Source organism: Hyla sarda, chromosome 4 (genome assembly GCF_029499605.1).
Source record: "Hyla sarda isolate aHylSar1 chromosome 4, aHylSar1.hap1, whole genome shotgun sequence".
Taxonomy (NCBI): domain Eukaryota; kingdom Metazoa; phylum Chordata; class Amphibia; order Anura; family Hylidae; genus Hyla; species Hyla sarda.
Window position 1 is genome coordinate 270,874,492 of NC_079192.1, and position 22,266 is coordinate 270,896,757.

Here is a 22,266-nt window from a genome sequence, read left to right on the forward strand (position 1 = left end):
ATGCTAATTTTGTATATGCTAATTTTCACATATGTTAATTTTCGCATACGCGAACATTCGCATGTGCGAAAATAAACGAGAATATAACGAATATGCGAATATTTGCGAATATATGACGAATATTCATCCATATATTCGCGAATATTCGCGAATTCGAATATGGCCTATGCCGCTCAACACTAGTTGCTAGAGATAAATCTCTTCTAATGACAGGCAGTGGAGAGTGGAGTCGCCAAGATTTTAGAATTCTTTTTTTCTCAAGATTTTTTGTTAAAAAAAAGTGTTTTACAAATATATTAGATGTTTAAAATGACAGTTTAATAATTACACAGTGGAGCACTGAGGCACTAAAAGTCACAGCACAAGCAAGTAATCTATATATGTGTATATATATATATATATATATATATATATATATATATATAACTCAAAAACTCAATTTGTGTGTGTATGTGTGTGTGTGTATGTTCCAGCATCACGTCCAAACTGCTAGAGATATTGACATAAAACTTGGCACACATGTTACTTATATGTCAACAACAAACATAGGATACGTAATTTAACCATTACTCACCCCCATTTGCCAGGGTCGGGGTTTTTGTTTAAGGTCCCATACAATGGGTCTATGGGAAATGCAGTGGGGATCAAAAGTTTGGGCATCAAATGCAGTGGGGATCAAAAATTTGTATTAATGTGCATAAAGAAGCCAAGGTAAGATGGAAACATTTCCAAAAGGAATCAAGTTACAGATTAGACATTCTTGTAATATGTCAACAAAAGTTAGATTTTATTTCCATCATTTACACTTTCAAAATAACAGAAAACAAAAAAATGGCGTCTGCAAAAATATGGGCACCTTGCAGAATTTATAGCATGCACTGCCCCCTTTGCAAAGCTGAGACCTGCCAGTGTCATGGATTGTTCTCAATCATCATCTGGGAAGACCAGGTGATGTCAATCTCAAAGGTTTTAAATGCCCAGACTCACCTGACCTTGCCCCAACAATCAGCCCCATGGGTTCTTCTAAGCAGTTGTCTTGAAATCTGAAACTGAAAATAGTTGACTCTCACAAAGCTGGAGAATATCCTCTGTTTGGAATGTAATTAAGAAATGGCAGTCATCAGGAATGGTGGAAGTTAAAGCAAGATCTGAAAGACCAAGAAAAATATCAGACAGAACAGCTCGCAGGATTGTGAGAAAAACAATTCATGTTTGACTGCACAATCCCTCCAGAAAAATCTGGCAGACACTGGAGTTGTGGGTCACTATTCCACTATAAAGAGATACTTGTACAAATATGGTCTTCATGGAAGAGTCATCAGAAGAAAACTTCTATGTCCTCACCACAAAAATCAGTGTTTGAACTTTGCAAAAGAACATAAAGACAAGCCTGAAGCACTTTGGAAACAAGTTCATTGGACCGATGAGGTTAAAATTGAACTTTTTAGCCGGAATGAGCAAAGGTACGTTTGGAGAAGAAGGGGAACAGAATTTAATGAAAGTAACCTCTGTCCAACTGTTAAGAATGGAGGTGGATCAATCATGCTTTGGGGTTTTATTGCAGCCAGAGTCGCAGGGAATATCTCACGAGTAGAAGGAAAAATGGATTCACTAAAATTTCATAAAATTTTGGATGCTAACTTGATGCCATCTGTGAAAACGCTGAAGTTAAAGAGAGGATGGCTTCTACAAATGGATAATGATCCTAAACACACCTCAAAATCCACGGGGGATTACATCAAGAGGCGTAAGCTGAAGGTTTTGACATGGCCTTCACAATCTCCTGACCTCAACATAATTGAAAATCTATGGATAGACCTTAAAATAGCAGTGTGTGACAGACAGCCCAGAAATCTCAAAGAACTGGAAAACTTTTGTAAGGAAGAATGGGCAAAGATACCTCAAACAAGAATTGAAAGACTCTTGGCTGGCTATAAAAAGCGTTTAGAAGCTGTGATACTTGCCAAAGGGGGCAGTACAAGATATTGACTCTGCAGGGTGCCCAAACTTTTGCAGACGTCGTTTTTTTGCTTTCTGTTATTTTGAAAGTGTAAATGATGGAAATAAAATCTAACTTTTGTTGACATATTATAAGAATGTCTAATCTGTAATTTGATGCCTTTTGGAGATTCCTTCTTTCCTTGGCTTCTTTATGCACATTAATACAAATTTTTACCTGGGGTGACCAAACTTTTTATCCCCACTGTATATGTTACTGCATAACTTCCAAACGGCTGGAGATATTTCGATAATACTTGGTCACATGTTACTTATATGTCCACTTAAAATATAGGATAGTTAATTTAACCCTTAACTACCCCCATTTGTGAGGGTCAGGGTTTTTATTTAAAGTCCCATGCAAATCTATGCGAAATGTATGTTCCCACATAACTTCTGTATGGCTGGATATATTTCAATAACACCTGGTACACATATTACTTTTATGTCAAATAAAAAGATATGATAGTTAAATTTACTCTTACATACACCCTTATATAAAAGATGGGTTTTTGTTTCAAGTCCCATGCAAGTATATTGGACTTCCAGTACCTTACTTCACAAGCTCCGCTCTACATCTCCTGGTGAATGTGCAATCCGGCTTGCAAGTCACACCCCATCTCACAAAGACATGCCCACTATTTAAGCCCCACCCCTTTTATTATATACCTTTTTGGGCATCGGTCTGGCTTGCAAATCATGCCCAGTCCCACAAAGCCACGTCCCCTTCTATTTTCAGCTTACAATATCTTCATCACAAATCAGTCCCACCTGTGGACAGGATATGAGGTTGGGACATAAGGATGGGATATGAGGTCGGGATATGAGGTCGGGAAATGAAGACGGTATGTGAGGACGGTATGTGAGGACGGTATGTGAGGACGAGATGTGAGGACGGGATGTGAGGACGGGATGTGAGGACGGGATATGAGGACGGAATATGAGGAAAGGATATGAGGTCTGGATATGAGGTTGAGATAGGAGGACGGGAAATGAGGTTGAGATATGAGGACAGGATAGGAGATTGAGATATGAGGATGGCATATGAGGTCGGGATATGAGGACGGGATATGAGTATGGGATAGGAGGTCAGGATATGAGGATGGGATATGAGGTCGGGATAGGAGGTTGGGATAGGAGATTGAGATATGAGGATGGCATATGAGGTCGGGATATGAGGACGGAATATGAGGTTGAGATATGAGGACAGGATAGGAGGTTGAGATATGAAATTGAGATATGAGGATGGCATATGAGGTCGGGACATGAGGACGGGATATGAGTATGGGATAGGAGGTCAGGATATGAGGATGGGATATGAGGTCGGGATAGGAGGTTGGGATAGGAGATTGAGATATGAGGATGGCATATGAGGTCGGGATATGAGGATGGGATAGGAGGTCAGGATATGAGGTTGGGATATGAGGACAAGATAGGAGGATGGGATAGGAGATCAGGATATGAGGATGGGCTATGAGGTTGGGACATGAGGTTGGGACATGAGGTTGGGACATGAGGTTGGGATATGAGGATGGAATAGGAGATCAGGATATGAGGACGGGATAGGAGGACGGGATAGGAGGTTGGGATAGGAGGTTGGGATAGGAGGTCGAGATATGAGGTCGGGATAGGAGGACGAGATAGGAGGTCGGGATATGAGGACGGATATGAGGTCGAGATATGATGACAGGATATGAGGACGGAATATGAGGTAGGGATATGAGGACGGGATATGAGGTTGAGATATGAGGATGGGATATGGGGTTGGGATATGACAACAAGATATGAGGATGGGATGTGAAGTCAAAAGCTTTCTCCTTTGTTGATTTTCCTCCCCAAAAAAGATTAGGAAGGAAAAACCGGGCAACGCCGGGTACTCAGCTAGTAAATAAATACACATACAGAAGAACAGAAGAGCTGGTCACAGGGGCAGGCTGTACAGGAGGGCAGTTTTCAGGATTCCTCATCAGTTTGGCAGGGCTGGAGATGGATTTTGTGGTGTTGACTATGAGTTTCTCTGCAGGAATAGCATACTTCTTTATTGTACAGATTCAACAGCATGCAGAAAGCAGGCAGAAATAAGGGGAGGAGCTATAGAAGTCTGGTGGGGAGGAAGAGGGGAGGGGCCACTGAAAAGACTGGCATTTGCCAGAAACTCCAGGTGGACAGTCCAGTCCTGCTCCCTTTTTGTTTTATTTTCAAAAGACTCCTGATACCCTTTAATACAACTCAAATGTTTTGGGGATACTAAGATTGCAAAATACTCAAGTGACTAAAAATTTAAGTTGAATTTTAGATGGACTTTAATTGACGAAAGATTCAATTGTGCAGATCTGAAGCTATTAATTTTAAAGGTTAAATTAAAACAGCTGTAGGATGCACTTAATATACTATTATATTACAACAACATATTTTACAACACTTTACAATTATAGGTTACAAGTACAGACAACATCAAACATTATATAGTAACAGGGTAATGAACAATTCAAAATGGCCTCTGTTACAACAGCTTACAAGCTATAGGATGTGGACAATGCATGATTTTTATGTGATTAGGGCCTCTATACGAGACATCATACTTAAAGGGGTACTCCGGTGGAAAACATTTTTTGTTTAAATCAACTGGTGCCAGAAAGTTAAAGGGGTATTCCAGGATTTTTTCTTTTGACTATGCTACAGTGGCTGTAAAGTTAGTGTCGTTCATAATATAGTGTCTGTACCTGTGTGTGACAGAATTCTTCTGTGATTTTCACTCCAATATTTTTTTTAACAGCATACAAAAAAGTTTTCCACCGGAGTACCCCTTTAAAATAGGTAATATGGAATTACAGTAAGGCCAAATCTATTTCTAAGCATGTTGTATTATGGCTTCATACAACTCGGGAGTTTATACAGAGCCTTAATGGGCTAGTGCATAGTAGACCACACAGTTAACAGTACTTTTTGTTTGTAGTTTTTGAATATTGCTGTTTAGTAAATTGATTATCATTTATAGCATTGAACCTTTGCTGCTTTTAGAGTCTGACAATTTTATAGTTTGATAGTAACCGAATTTCCTTTGCTGTGACTAATGTGCAAGGTATTCATCTAGGTGTGAATTACCTCAGTGCCAAGCTCATCAGAATATTTTTTTTCCAAGTTATGTACCTACTAAAGCAGAAAAGTGAAACCTTTCATTTGAATTATAGTGTAATATAAAATCTTTCAAGAGCTCTTTTGGAATTTTTTTGTGTAATTTTTAAAGGAACAAATTAACAGTGGCTATGTCATAGTTACATTCTCAAGCTTCTTATCTGAAAAAATCCTAAGGAACTTTTTTTATTACTGAATCTCTTGGTAATAAAAATGGAAACAATCATTGTATCCAGAAAATAGAACACAAGGTCATTTTATATTTAACAGAAAGTTTGGCTTTACATTGGGAGCTACAACATGCATGGGGGATGCCCAGTGGTGGTTTTGAGTTATTGCTTGAGAATGGCATCTCACTGAAATGTTAAATAAATGTTAATAAAATCCACAAAAGTGTTGCTCCATCTACTTTTTATTGAATTAACCCCTTAATGATGCAGTACGTAAATGTACGTCCTGGTGATGTGGTACTTAACGCACCAGGACGTACATTTTCACTTATGCAGCCCGTCTTCTTACTTGTATAGGGCCGCAGCTTGAGTGATGCCGGGGGGAGAACGCCGCTTCCGGTTGTACGGAACGCGGCGCATGCGCGGCCCTCCACACCAGACAGAGAAAGAAGAATTAGACCAGGAGGATAAGGTCATGAATATTCATGAGCCGGGCGGCAGCTCTGCCCAGCTAGAATGACGTGTGGCCGAGTCCCAGATGATAACACCTCCCACTGAGTCCCAAGCCAGGGAATAACAGAAAACTAAAAATATAGATATCTTAAGAAGCGCTGAACCATTTTTAACCAGGTAAGGAGCGTTTTAATCAGGATCTACAAGCTACAAGCCTGTGTAACAGGTTTAGTGCGGGTGATTCTGATGACAGATTTCCTTTAAGGTCCAAATGGGCTGAGTCCTTAAGGGGTTAAACCAAAAACTGGTCATGGCCACATATGCATAGCCATACCCATACCCATACCTAGGCACAGGAACAACTCCAATTGCCTCAGCGAGAGCTGTCAGAGCCAAACCATCCATTCCATCACAGGACCGGTAACACAGCATCTAACTTGATATATTACTGTTATATAAAAGGACACTTAAGAAATATATTGCATCATTCTAATACTGCGAGAATATAAGATCAATATGTCTATATAAAGCTATTTCATATGCCAGTGCTATATTTTAAATATTTGCTATTTTTATATTTTAAGATTGTCTGAATTTGTATATTTACTATATGTGTTCTTCTCACATGGGCCCTGTGAGGAGTAATGCACTGTATTAGAATACATTTTAAATAAATAATTATTTTGAATTATCATTGGAGTACGACCCAGTTATCCATATTCCATAGCTAATTGATGACACTACCTTGGAAGGTCCGGGCAATATTTTTTCTATACACTTTTTTTCTATACATACTCTCTGAAAATATAAAAGAGTTATGATTTTTTGAAGGGGAGGAGGAAAAAACAAAAGCGTAAAAATAAAATTGTCTGAGTCCTTAAGGTCCAAATGGGCTGAGTCATAGTTACATAGTTACATAGTTACATAGTTAGTACGGTCGAAAAAAGACATATGTCCATCAAGTTCAACCAGGGAATTAAGGGGTAGGGGTGTGGCGCGATATTGGGGAAGGGATGGGATTTTATATTTCTTCATAAGCATTAATGTTATTTTGTTCCATAAATGTATCTAATCCTGTTTTAAAGCTGTTAATTGTTCCTACTGTGACCAGTTCCTGAGGTAGACCGTTCCATAAATTCACAGTCCTCACGGTAAAGAAGGCGTGTCGCCCCTTGAGACTAAACTTTTTCTTCTCCAGACGGAGGGAGTGTCCCCTCGTCCTTTGGGGGGGTTTAACCTGGAACAGTTTTTCTCCATATTTTTTGTATGGGCCATTAATATACTTATATACGTTTATCATATCCCCCCTTAAACGTCTCTTCTCAAGACTAAACAATTGTAACTCCTTTAATCGCTCCTCATAGCTAAGATGTTCCATGCCCCATATTAGTTTAGTCGCGCGTCTCTGCACCCTTTCCAACTCCGCAGTGTCCCTTTTATGGACAGGTGCCCAAAACTGAACAGCATATTCCAGGTGAGGCCGTACCAATGCTTTATAAAGGGGGAGTATTATGTCCCTGTCCCTTGAGTCCATGCCTCTTTTTATACATGACAATATCCTGCCGGCTTTGGAAGCAGCAGCCTGACATTGCATGCTATTCTGTAGTCTGTGATCTACAAGTACACCCAGATCCTTCTCTACCAGTGACTCTGCCAGTTTAATCCCCCCTAAGACATACGATGCATGCAGGTTATTAGTACCCAGATGCATAACTTTACATTTATCCACATTGAACCTCATTTGCCAAGTGGATGCCCAGACACTTAGTCTATCCAAGTCATCCTGTAACTTATGCACATCCTCTATAGACTGTACCGTGCTACAAAGCTTGGTGTCATCTGCAAAGATAGAAACAGAGCTGTTAATACCATCCTCTATATCATTGATAAATAAATTAAACAACAGCGGGCCCAGTACTGAACCTTGGGGTACACCACTAATTACCGGGGACCAATCAGAGTACGAATCATTGACCACCACTCTCTGGGTACGATCCATGAGCCAGTGTTCAATCCAGTTACAAACTAAAGTTTCCAAGCCCAAGGACCTTAACTTACCTGTCAGACGTCTGTGAGGGACAGTATCAAATGCTTTGGCAAAATCCAGAAACACTATATCCACAGCCATTCCTCTGTCAAGGCTTCTACTCACCTCTTCATAAAAGCAAATTAGATTGGTTTGACAACTTCTATCCTTAGTAAACCCATGCTGGCTATCACTTATAATACAATTATCCCCTATGTATTCCTGTATGTAATCCCTTATAAGTCCTTCAAACAATTTACCCACAATGCACGTTAAACTTACCGGTCTATAGTTTCCTGGGGAAGACCTAGAGCCCTTCTTGAAGATTGGCACCACATTCGCCTTGCGCCAGTCCCTTGGCACAATACCAGACACCATAGAATCTCTAAATATCATGAACAGGGGTACAGATATTACTGAACTTACCTCTCTAAGAACTCTTGGGTGTAGTCCATCCGGCCCTGGGGATTTGCTTACATTTATATCACTTAACTTACCTTGTACCATCTCTACATTAAGCCAGTTCAGTACATTACATGATGTGTTACCAGCACTGACCTGGCCAATGTCAGCTCCTTTTTCCCTAGTATATACAGAACTAAAGAACCCATTCAGTAGCTCCGCCTTCTCTTGATCGCCTGTGACAACCTCCCCATTATCATTATTAAGGGGTCCTACATGCTCTGTCCTTTTTTTTTTTGCATTTATATATCTAAAAAAATATTTAGGATTAGTTTTGCTTTCTTTGGCCACCTGTCTCTCATTTTGAATTTTTGCTGTTTTTATTACATTTTTACAGATTTTATTAAGCTCTTTGTACTGTTTAAATGTTATCGCTGACCCATCAGATTTGTATTTTTTGAAGGCAATTTTTTTGTTGTTTATTGCTCTTTTAACATCATGTGTCAGCCATGTAGGATTTAATTTTAATCGTTTATATTTGTTCCCCTTTGGTATATATTTAGCTGTATAGTTATTTAGAGTTGATTTAAAGATGTCCCATTTACCTTCTGTATCAGTATTTGAGAACACTTCCCCCCAGTCTATGTCCTGTAGTGCAGCCCTCAGCCCAGGGAAGTTTGCCTTTTTAAAGTTATATGTTTTTGCCTTCCCCGCCTGTCTTTGTTTTCTACATTTTAAGTCAAAAGTAACTATATTGTGGTCGCTATTACCAAGGTTTTCCCGCACAGTTACATTACCAATCAGCTCTGCGTTGTTGGAAATGATCAGATCCAACAAGGCATCACTTCTTGTTGGGTCCTCCACAAACTGGCCCATAAAATTATCCTGCAATAAATTTAGGAATTGTCGCCCCTTTGTAGTTTTAGCCAACCCCGGACCCCAATCTATATCTGGATAGTTAAAATCTCCCATTATTACCACTGTACCTGCCCGGGTGGCCCTCTCTATTTGTTTATGAAGCCGAACATCTATCTCTTCAGTGATATTAGGGGGTCTGTAGATTACCCCAAATATTATTTTTTCAGTATTTCCCTCCTTTTGTAATTCTACCCACAGTGATTCCACCTCCTCAAAATCATCACACACTATGGCATCGTTCACACTGACTTTCATACCACTTCTTACATACAGACAGACTCCACCACCTTTTCTGTTCATTCTATCCTTGCGAAACAATGTAAACCCCTGCAGATTGACAGCCCAGTCATGCGAGGAGTCCAGCCATGTCTCAGTGACCCCAACTATATCAATATGTTCCTCCAGTATCAAGGCCTCAAGCTCCCCCATTTTATTTGCTAGGCTTCTGGCATTTGTGAACATACACTTTACATTTCCATCCTTTATGTTATTGGGGTTAATGGGATTCAAGGGTGTAAGTTTTATTTTCCTATGAAGCCTATTCCTATTAACTATTCTAACCCCTCCCTCCGGTCCACCCCCAGGTACATTTATAATTCCCACCTCTCTATCTACACTATCTTCCCCCTCTTTGCTGTAGGTTCCCTCCCCCCAAGTCCCTAGTTTAAACACTCCTCCACCCTTCTAGCCATCTTCTCCCCAAGCAAAGCTGCACCCTCCCCATTGAGGTGCAGCCCGTCCCTACGGTAGAGCCGGTAACCGACAGCGAAGTCAGCCCAGTTCTCCATGAACCCAAACCCTTCCTTCCTACACCAGCTTCTGAGCCACTTGTTTACCTCCCTGATCTCCCGCTGCCTCTCTGGTGTGGCTCGTGGTACTGGTAGTATTTCAGAAAATACTACCTTGGAGGTCCTTGCCTTAAGCTTGCGGCCTAAGTCCCTGAAATCATTTTTAAGGACACTCCACCTACCTCTTACTTTGTCATTGGTGCCAATATGTACCATGACTGCTGGGTCCTCTCCAGCCCCGCCCAGCAACCTGTCAACCCGATCCGCGATGTGCCGAACTCGTGCGCCAGGCAGACAACACACTGTTCGGCGATCCCGGTCTTTGTGACAGATTGCCCTGTCTGTCCCCCTAATAATTGAGTCCCCCACCACTAGTACCTGTCTGGCCTGCCCTGTACTCCTCCCTCCCTCCTTACTGGAGCAGACACCCCCCTGGCGGTCAGAGGCGGTATCCTGCTGCAGTTCTGCTAGCTCTGTAATGGCATCCCCCTCATCTGCCAAGCGGGCAAACTTGTTGGGGTGTGCCAGTTCAGGACTAGCCTCCCTTAAGGGGTTAAACCAAAAACTGGTCATGGCCACATATGCATAGCCATACCCAGAAGTTTTCCCTTTGCCATATCATGAGTATGCTACTGACGGAGAATAACCACACAAATAAAAATAAAATAAAGGCTACTCTAATAGCAAAAACTGAAACTATTACATCCTCATTAATTTTCACCAATGGAATTGTAAGGCAACAGCTTTTTAAAGTACTTCCTTTTCCATTATGAGAAATGTTATGTAAGTAACAGAGAATGATAGGACCTGTTTTAGCCCAGGAATTCCACAGGAAGTCCAGTTATGTCTGGAATGTAAACAGATTTGTGTTTCAGTCTTTCCTGAAATAAACAATGTTCTCAGAGGCACACAAGGAAATGATAAAATAATCCTGTCGGAATATGCTCCTTGGAAATGATAATGTTTGATAAGGATCTTTTTTGCAGTTATCATATTTATCTATTGTGGATCTTTGCTTTAAACCACATTGCACAATATAGACTATATGTAACTTGGATAGGCGCTGTGAAATACTTCTAGTCCAAAGATGGGTGCACGACTCCATGGGGCTTGACTCACATCATTGGGGTTTATTCACACATCCAAACAAAATAGTGGAACGTTTCAATTCTACAACGCAGATCTTTTTTAAGCATTCAAGGATCAAAACATTGCACTATTTTGTTTGGATGTGTGAATAAATCCACAAATTGAATTTTTTTTTTTTTACTGAAGTGTACATTCATTGCTATTTTATTTTTTTTTTTATTACATTGCACAATCTAGTTAGGCTACATTTAATGATCTGTTTACAGTGGCTCGTGCTTTTTGACTCTTTAACAGCGAATTATACTATAACATAATGAGCACTAAAGTAAACAACAATTATAGCTTATTAAATATCGATACAAATGCAAAGCTTTCCAAACAGTAAATTACTGAAAAGTAATATAATTTGAACAGAATATAATTATCAGAAATATTTAGCTGTCTTTTTGATAAAAAGAGGGACTATAAAGAAATTCATGCTGGCTACTCTAGTTATTGTCTAACAGTTAAAAGTTTAAGTACATCAATAATCCATAGCTATGTTTGCTGACACATGTACAAAACAACTTTAGGAAATTGAGGTCACATTAAAATAGTCCTTAGCTAACGATGTTCTAAATGTTTTACTATAGTACAACAGTTTCCTCTATTAGGCCTTTTTTACACAATATATTTTTGCCATTTAGGGGTTGTAAATGGCATTTATACAGGTAAAAAATTGTCATAAATAGATATTTAAAAAAAAACTATTGATATCTATAGAACTTTACAGTAATTATATACACATTAATTTTGTGTCTGCAATATGAAATGACATGCTATTTTTTTGCTTATTTTGGTGTAAAAAAAACTGGCATTTTATAAATTGGTATATTCAGCCATAAAGAAATCAATTAAAAAAAATATTTAAAAAAATCTGGTATTCATGCAAAAATGGCTGAAAATCAACCAATTTTTTCCAGCCATTTTTTTTTTTTAATGGGAAACCAATAATTTTTTTTAACAACTGAAAATACCAGCAATAAACATTGTGCATGCAATGCGGACTTCAGAGAGGATGGCAGGATTCACATGGCACTGGAAGGACCGACCACGACATAAACTCGCTTGCAATGTGTTTCACTTCCTACGATAACCCATTCCATCCTCCGCAGCAATCCTTTTTGGTTGCCGGAGGTCCATCTGTCACATTACGGCTTAGCTAATCGCTGCCTGCAGGGATGTCCCGCCTTTGCCGGCAAAAGGCTGAGCGGCAGTGTGACGTATTCGGCCCTGGTCTTCTTCCTAGTGCCCTGGCCGATTACATCACACTGCTGCTTAGCCAGCCACTTTAGACCGCGGTTAGCTGAGACACAGTGTGGCAGACCGACCATCAGCAACCAGGAAGAGGGTCGCTGCTGAGATCAGAGCAGGTACAAACTACAGATTGTGGTGCAAAAAATGAGCCCTTATACAGCATTTTAATTGTATTGCCCAACATAATAAAGATACTGGCCCTGATATACTAACAGTGGAGTGTAATTTACTTTGTAAGTTTTTTCCAAACAGGTATACTTCTACGGGATTCTCTACAGGTATGTTTCCCTACGTTTTGCACTTTTCCCTACGTTTTGCTTCTTTTACAGCTGCTCTGAGCTGTCAGGTTTTCCAGAGCTCAAATCCATCACATCACATGGAAACATTAGTAAATATGTTGGGATTTTTTGAAAATGTTGGGGAACTCACCACCTTTTCGTGACCTCGCCCCTTTCCCCGGAAGCCACGCCCTTTTTTCACGTTTTCTAAGTAATTTGTGGCGCACTGTGCCAAATTCTAGCACCCAACCCGACAAAACAGATCAGGTTTACAAAGGTTCACCAGGCATACTGTTAGTTTTACAGTAAAGTTCACTGCATAAAAATGAACCCCCACACACACACACAAAATTTGCTAAATTGCAGTTTTTTTCCAATCCTCCCCCCCCAAAAAAAAATATTTTTTTGGTTTCTCCATACATGTTTTTTTTTATCATAAAAGGTGAAGATAAAGATCTTATTTGGGTCTGTGGAGAGAGAAATGTCTCTTGGGGTATGTTCACACTATGGAATTTCCGCAAGTGGAATTGCGCTCAGGAATTCAGTTGTGTGAACTTTAACATTGGCATGAATGGACCTTCATTGGAGCCATTCACACTACGGAAATTTAGCAGTGGAGAACTCCCCCACTGAAATTGATTCGCCAAAAAAGAGGAAATGGTGACAGCGCAGGTCCGAGCAGTCCTACCACCGAAGGGGTTCAGCGGCTGCTGCCAGACAGTATTTCCAAGCGGAATTCCTGATTGGAATCCCTCTAGCGGAGATTCTGTAGCGTAAGCATACCCTTATAAAGCGAGGAGGAGAAATTATAACATATATTTACTAGACGTATAAATGTAACTAACCAAGGGTGCCATATAAATAAATAAATAGTAATAATAATGAAAACTATAATGATAATATTATGAAATTCTTAGCACGCATTACGTATAAATGTAACTAACCAAGGGTGCCATATAAATAAATAAATAGTAATAATAATGAAAACTATAATGATAATATTATGAAATTCTTAGCACGCATTTTGACTTAACTGCTGTCTGCAATATTTAGTTATTATTTTAAACATACATATAGGAATGTTACATAAAATAGGTTAGGTTAACATATGTCTATATACTAATAATAAGTATTTTATTCATATTACTAAACTTTCATTGAAATACAGTTGTAATGCTTAATAAAATAACATTTTTATTATTAGAAAGTTATCTGTTGACTTTAAGTGCATATTATCTAAGAACACTTTATCAAACACTTCATTCTTCATTTGAGCTTTCAAAGGATTTCTTAATTTCCACAGGTCTTTGTTGCTAAGGTGGGCATGCCTGCTTTGTCATTTAGAGGAAACTAGATGTTCACAGCTGAAAACCCCAGAAACCATTCTACTAATAGAAAAAAAACGCCTATCTCACACCATCTCCTTTTTAAAAGCCTGTGACTAATTGTGACGTGTTATGGGGTATATATACCTGCTGTATTTTACATGAAAGACATTAGCTTTTGACCAAGAAGGTTCACCTAGACCTGATAGAAATACACTAATTTCACCTGCTTCATCCTGAGAAATGATGAAATACTTCAAGATATTTCTTCTTCATTGTGTCATCATTTGTTATATTGGGCAAATCAGTGGATATAATATTGATCTTAAGATAGCACACAATGACATAGAAAACCTGAGAAAATATTTGGTAAGTACATCCAGAGTAGGGGTTCACAAAAATCATTCAGATCTTCAACAAGATCGATATACTACACAATACTCGTTTCTTATTGAATGCCTTAGTGGTTGGCTGCAAATTCACATTTGTGGGTTGCATTGGTATCATATTTAGCTGTTATATTTTTAGTATAACATTTAGTTGTGTAGTTATGTTATGTGATGTATATGTAGTTGTAGTTATCTTTTTAGTACTAAGTTGTTTATGACATATATATGTCATCAGTATCGCTACTACTGCTTCAAGCATTACTGAACGGTAAAGTTTGATGGAAAGTATATACTTTGAAATGTGGTCAAACAAGCAGCTGCATAATACAGAAGGAAGTGGCAATCTGTCACACTTTAACAATAGCGTTTACCATCTTGTTTATAAGTAATTGTAATAACAGTATTAGGCTTGGTATACACAATGTAAAATTTTAGATCCCACAAAAATGAGGCCACATAATGCGTTGTGGCGCATTTCTGTGGCAAATCTGCGCATAAAAATCTGTGTTGGATTTTACATAGTGTGAACCCAGCCTTGGAATGGCTAAAGGCAGGATACAAAGAACATTGTGGTAAAAAGGTGTTTCTAAATCATATGTTGTAATTTGGTGCATCCATATGCAAAAAAAATAACCATTTATGACAAAGGGGTGTGGCTTGCAGGTTGCCTGCGGTGCATCTTTAACAAAAAACCTGCCACGAATATAGTTTTAATAAGCAACCCAGAAACTTCAGTAGTTATAGATACTATAGTCAAATGTTAGAAGAGTAAAGCAAAGGATGTTTTCTTACAATCTTACTAAACTTTTCAGTACAAATATATGTTGCTATACTTGCTGTTGCTATCAGAAAATAACAATGATTTAATTTCTAACAGAAATTAAAAGACCCAAGTGACATTGAAGAAAATGAAATGTTTTCAGAGCTGCTGGATGACTGGAAGGAGGTATGCATATGATACTCTTTATGCCTGATCCTATTTGCCTGTAAGAAACCCAGTGATTGTGGTCAGCATTTTGGTTAGTTATTGGCCCTTATTTTAAAGCTCATTTGGGGGAGATTTATCAAAACCTGCATAGGGGAAGAGTGGTGCAGTTGCCCATGGCAACCAATCAGATAGCTTCTTTCATTTTTCACAGGTCTTTTTTAAAAATGAAAGAAGCAATCTGATTAGTTGCCATGGGCAACTGCACCACTCGTCCCCTATACAGGTTTTGAAAAATCTCCCCCATTTAGATTTGGTTGGTTGATTCCAAACTTTGTTTTAGCTAAAGATACTGCCTAAAATGAAGACCAAATACTGACAAAAATAGTATGTGTGAACCCAGTGGGGAGATTTATCAAGCTGTTCCCGTCATTTTTTTTTGTCTGTAAAAAGGCGCAATTTTGTGATTTTGCACAAATTTTTTTGCGTCTTTTTGAAATACACATTTTTTTAAAAACTGGCTGTGGGTTGCAGGGCTGTGCAGTTGCCCATGCAGTAGACAGTATTTATTATTTGTGCTTTTGTTAAAAAGGTGCAACATTTTTGTGCAAACATTAAAAAAAAAACGCAAATGTAGACCATGACCAACTTGGCTTAAATAACAAAAGACAGACCACAGTGAAAAGACTTTCAAGCATGGGGAACCATTTATTTAGAAAGGAGTCCTCTTTTAGAGTAATCCAAATTAGCTAACAACTAAGCACCAAGCAGGGTTGTGTAACAGAATTGTTTTTTGAAAAAAGTGCAATACATTATTATAAAGAGCAATATATTATGAAGAGCAATATATTTGGACAGATTAGACATGCCAGACAAGCTAGTATTGTCATGCTGTATTACATTTCCCATTTGGCAACAGCTGGAGACACCACTGCTGTCCTTGTATTTTTTAATAACCAGCTAGAGAGAGTATTCCAGCATTTGGGTTGATCCATGAGCCAAATCGCCTTAAAGGGGTGCTCCACTGGCCAGCATTCGGAAGTAAATGTTCCGAACGCTGTTTTCATGCTGTGGGGGTCGGCCAAGCCCCTTGTGACGTCATGGTCACGCCCCCTCAATGCAAGTCAATAGACTTGAATTGAGGGGACGTGGTTATGATGTCACAATGGGCGTGGCCGATCACCGCAGCATGAAAACAGCATCCGGAACATTTACTTCCAAATACTGGCCAGTGGAGTACCCCTTTAAATTGTCGCTCACCTATGAAACTGGAAAGTGTAAAGTTGGAGCCCCAAATATGAGACCAGGAAGCGGTGACAATCCTAGTCCCAATGGCCGCTGCGGGGGAGACAGCTCGGTAACAGGTAAGCTGCATTTAGTCCGAAGGTTAGTGCATGTGTCTTAACAGACAGACACGACAGCTCTCTGTTATACCAACTTGGGTCACGCAAATTCTGTTGCACTCACCAGGTTGTTATGTTATTGATCAATTTTGGGGTTTAAGCACCAGGAGCAACCAAAATGCCTAAGTAATCTCTACGGCTTTGTGGGGTGAAAACCAACACCAGTAGTAGTGTTTCCAGCTGTTGCCAGACGATTTAGAACTTTCTGTATGACAATTTTTGCTCAGATTTATCAAACTGTGCGAGAGAAAAAGTGGAGAGATTTTCCCACAGCAGCCAATCACAGCTCAGCTTTCCCTTTACCAGAGCTCCTTAGCTGAGCTCTGATTGGTTGCTGTGGAAAAATCAGTCCTTTTTTCTCTCACACAGTTTGATAAATCTGGGCCTTTGTCATTAAAAAAAAAAAGGGCCGTCGGTACCCTGGTAATGACTGGCATTCTGTGTAGCTTTTATTTTAGCTTTGTTCAAAAATAAGACCGGCAGAAACACTTTTTTAAAATTAACCACTTACAAGTAGGGCAACCTGCTATGACAGCACCTTCTGTACTGAGCACACAGGTCTCCGGAGCCCAGGCAACTCAGTCTGAGAGAAAACCAACGCAAACTTCCATTTTGGCGGCTAATTTGTGAGGTGAATTTAAATTTGCACAATATTTATTAAAGTCTGTGCGCCTTTTTGATAAATTTGGTGCACAACAGCAAAAAACAGCGCAAAACAAAATCACACACAAAAGGACTTTTCACAGCAAAACAATGATAAATCTCCTCCAGTGTTCCTATATACAGTGGTTGCTAACCAGGTATATATTTGCTCTCCATTGCTAAATCTTAACTGGCTAACTGTTTTCATTTATTGCTTACAGCAGATAAGATTATTGCACATGCCAGAACCGCGTAATATTTAGACCTTTTTGGGTTTTAATGACCAGCTAGTTTTTTTTATTTTTGCCCTTTCTGCACTTCAGTAGCTATATATTTTATTTTTTTCATTGACATGGCTGCCTGAGCCCTTGTTTTATATAGGAAAAACTGTTTCTTTAACAAGGCAAATATATAAAAAGTGATTTTTTGTACTTTTATTTTTTTTTTCTGTTCATGCTCTACCCTTAACAATATGTTAAATTAGTTTTTCAGGTTATTATGGTTATGTCAATGGCTAATAAGTGGATGTATTTTTCTTCTTTTAATTTCAGCAAGAGATTGCTATTTTACATCTTTGACCAATGTATATGCATACCTCTGTATGCTAGTATATACATTACATTTTACACATGGTGCTGTTAGTGTACCATAAAAGCAGACTGAATGTACAGCTTTAGGGTCCTTCCTAGGTCTCCAGGCTTCCTTGGGTCCCTAGATAGAATGGGGAGTCTCCTTAAATGACCTTTTAATAATGCAATTTTCAGTGATAATCAAGAGTTTCAACAACTGGGATTGGAGGTTCCCATGATTCTGTCAGAAGAGGGTGAGGCATCTATAGAAACAGAGGCATAGATTAGGCATTGATTATTTTTATAAAAAGGGGTGCACAGTAAAGCACTAACCCCGTTTACTTCAACACAAAGGAGCTAAAAGTATGGAATTTGTATACTCTATCTACATAGGAGACTTAAGGCTCTTTGAGGATCTGCTGGGTGTTAACTGAAAAGAACACTAGTATGAAATAGTAGTTTTTCCTACTAGAAGTAAAAGTAAACAGTATTTAGTGTATATTGGACTATAGAACATAGTGTTATTTTCATTAGACGTAAGACCAATAGCTACAGCAGTCGGCACAACCAGAATGTTTTTCTCCTTGCATACATGCACTGATAGCTTCCAGGGATACCACTGGGAGATTCGGAGGCATGAGCGGGTGCTCAATCCTCAGCAAAATATATAAGTACACCGATTGTAGATAAAATATGTGCTAATATATGCACAGCATGTGCTCAATGTAGATTTATTATCTTTGTGCAGTAAAAAAGCAGTGGGGCCAGCATAGGACACCACTACCAGTCTGGTGAAACACCAACCTGGTGTGAAACAGCCGCTGTCACTACAGCCCCGCTAGTGGCATCCTATGCTTGTCCCACTGTGTTTTACTGCACAAAGCTATTAACTCTACATTGAGCCCATGATGCGGGAAGTGCCTTCTGTTTTCATATTTTATCTACAATCGGTTTTACTTATTTTCATAAGATTGCTTTCCTGTTGTACTTTTTGATTTATTATTTGTACCTATTGTTTTCTTATATGAAATATTTTGCATAATAAATTAATTTTTCAGGAAGGTGAAAAGAAACTGTTATTAAGCCAGATTATTCCTATGTACCTGAAGATGCTTGGATCCATAAAATCTACAGAAGTAAAAGACAGTATTACTAATCTGACTCAGATGCTTCACACATCACATAAAGACTATTTGGAGAAAACTGAACAAAAAGTAAAAAGACTGAATGAACTGAAAAAAGTTCCGGTATGTCAACTCTTGAAATGGGAATATTTGACTATTGAATGCTTCCTATGTTAACCATGTTCACAATTAGCAGAACAAATGAATGGAAACAATGAGTGTGATTTATTGTTTGCTATATAGCTTGCTGAAATTGTTCTCCTATAACATGTGACGTGTCTTGGTGCTCTGACCTTGATGAGTCTTGTCTTATAATTATTTATGAATCGGAGATACAGAACACCATTTAGCCCCCATTAAATGGGGTTAATCAACATTCATGACAACAATAAAAATACAGTTCAAACCTTAGGGCATAAGGATAGGGCATAAATCTATAGCTATGCTCAAAACTTTTGCCGTGTACTGACCCCAACTACCACCCCCGCCCCCCTTTAATGGGAACAAGTTGCATTGTGATACTGTTTCCCTTAATATTTAAAGTTTTGCAGCCATTTGATAGTTCAGATAAGTATAAATGAATGCTTGAAGTAGACATAAATGTTTTACTTTTACAAATATATGCAGAAGTATAAAGTTAAATAACCAGTTTTGCCACTCCTTGATTCAATATTCTTATGTTGACTTTTAATGATATTTCCCAATTATGCAAATAAGATAACACTAGTTACAAGGTACCTAATGAGAACAGTTATAAGCGGTTTACCAAGCGTGGAATGTAAAATGACCATTCTTATAACTAATACAATTGACATTTTGTAAATACAGCACATGACAAAAACAATGAAACATAAAGGCAAGAAGTGGTGCAAATATAACACATAGGAAAAAAATATAAAGTATATATGACTAAGTGAGCATGTTATAAGATCTCTCCCCTCGACTAGAAGAGAGACTTACTGTATATATTTTTTTAAATAAAAATAAAACAATGTATATTACAATATATATAGTGTATACATAATATGAGATTTATGTTTTAATTTGTAAAATACCATAGATGACAGAAAACAGTTACATTATGTAAAAAACTTTAGAATAAATATGAGATATTCTTCATGAAAGCATGTTCTTAAGTCTTATTTTCTTTCCTAAAATAGATAACAGACATAAAAGTTCAACGTGCAGCCATCAAAGAACTATTGCGTGTTCTCCGAGATGCTTCTAGTCTTGGTGGTCAAAAATCAAACTCCAAAAAATGCAAAAGAGAAAATGTACGAAGAAGAAGAGGATGTTAATTGAAGAGTCTCTGTCACACAGTACTACCATAATGAATGCTAGCTACACAAAATTTTATATATTTTTACATATTTATAATATTTATCTGCTTTTAATATAAAGCATTTATTTTATTTTAAAGAAACCTAAATTATTTTAATTTATTTGCTGCTAATAGTCAATAAAATTACTATTGTTTACAAACTAAGTTTCTTATTACTTAGATAATTTTACAACATGTGATGGGCTTTTATTTGTCAGTTATGAAAATGTCTTCCAAAATTAGCAAAAACAACCCCAGGTGAGATCAGAGGTGGTTTGGAGCCTACGCCGGAATCATATTTATGCAGGATAGAGAAATTATATACGAGTGTTATTAAATCTCCCCATATGTCTTTTATTATATCTTGATATTTTGATATTTAGAAGCATATGTTAGCAAAAAGGAATGCTTCTCAATAGCAGTAAAAAAGTTACATACGAAATTCATGAAAACGTAAATATGCTCACCATGTAAGTAGCCTCCTTTTACAGAGACCAGATAATTTTTTTGTTCATATTGGGCATTCCATACATATAAATATTCATCTGGGATGAACCAATCACTAAGGTGGATTCCTTAAAATATTATAACTATTAAATGTTAAAAGTGTAAGAATCAGCAATTTTCCTAACAGTCCTCACAATCATTTGTGAATTCTTTATCTAGTTATAGAAAAATGACTTTCCTCATTGAAACAAATTATTATAATACAAGGAGGAACACAACATCCAAATACTGTAATTTTCCACTAACTCTCATGTCAGTTGACAATATTGTTATTTTCTCTGCAAACATTTTAAAGTTTAAAGAGGTACTCTGGTGGAAAACATTTTTTTTTTATCAACTGGTGCCAGAAGGGTTAAACAGATTGGTAAATTACTTCTATTTAGAAATCTTAACCCTTCCAGTACTTATCAGCTGCTGTATGTTCCAGAGGAAATTCTTTTCTTTTTAACCCCTTAACGACCACGGACATAAATTAAGCTCCTGGTTTGGTGGGACTTCCCGCACCAGGACGTACATCTACGTCCTGTGTATGACCGGAGCTCGCGTCATACATGGCAGGTTCCAGCTGCTAGTAGCAGCCGAGGACCTGCCCGTAATGGCCGACATCCGTGATCGCGCGGATGTCCGCCATTAACCCCTCAGATGCCATGATCAATACAGATCACGGCATCTGCGGCAGTGCGGTACTTTGAATGGATGATCTGATCGGCCGCATCATCCAGCATGGCGGCCGGAGGTCCCCTCACCTGTCTCCGGCTGTCTCCCAGGGTCTTCTGCTCTGGTCTGCGATCGAGCAGACCAGAGCAGAAGATGACCGATAATACTTATCAGTGCTGTGTCCTATACATAGCACTGAACAGTATTAGCAATCAAACGATTGCTATAGATAGTCCCCTATGGGGACATAAAAAGTGTAAAATAAAAGTTCAAAAATGTAAAAAAAAAAAGTAAAAAAAAAAAGTGAGAAATCCCCTCCCCCAATAAAAATGAAAATTGTCCGTTTTTCCCATTTTACCCCCAAAAAGCATAAAAAATTATTTTTTATAAACATATTTGGTATCACTGCATGTGTAAATGTCCGTACTATCAAAATATAATGTTAATTATCCCGTACAGTGAATGGCATAAACGTACAAAATAAAAAAATGCAAAAATGCAGCTTTTTTGTCACATTTTATTAAAATTTTTTTATAAAAAATGATCTAAAAGTTTTATATATGCAAATGTGGTATCGATAAAAAGTAAAGATGACAGCGCAAAAAATTAGTCCTCATACCACCCTATGTATGGAAAAATGAAAAAGTTATAGGTGGTCAAAATATAGGTGGTCAAAATTTTAGATTACTGACTCTGTACAAAAAGTTTTGATTTTTTTTTAAGCGGTACAAAAATATAAAAGTATCTAGCCATGGGTATCATTTTTATCGTATTGACCCACAGAATAAAGAACACATGTCATTTTTACCATAAAGTGTATAGTGTGAAAACAAAACCCTCCAAAATGCGCA

At 38.1% G+C, this 22,266-nt stretch overlaps 1 protein-coding gene across 2 annotated transcripts in view; it reads left to right on the forward strand.

Annotated features, from left to right (window-relative positions):
• Positions 1 to 20,372, forward strand: part of IFNG (interferon gamma) — a 24,551-nt gene extending 4,179 nt beyond the window's left edge. Inside the window, exons 1-4 of one of the 2 annotated variants that reach the window (XM_056569379.1) lie at positions 14,070 to 14,247; positions 15,145 to 15,213; positions 18,865 to 19,053; positions 20,091 to 20,372. In XM_056569379.1, coding sequence (XP_056425354.1) covers positions 14,122 to 14,247; positions 15,145 to 15,213; positions 18,865 to 19,053; positions 20,091 to 20,228 — 522 coding nt within the window. In that variant the 5' untranslated portion in view covers positions 14,070 to 14,121 and the 3' untranslated portion in view covers positions 20,229 to 20,372. Of the gene's footprint in view, positions 1 to 14,069; positions 14,248 to 15,144; positions 15,214 to 18,864; positions 19,054 to 20,090 lie in introns of those variants that run through there. The other variant, XM_056569380.1, reaches the window with a different exon arrangement.
• Positions 20,373 to 22,266: the final 1,894 nt, after the last annotated feature.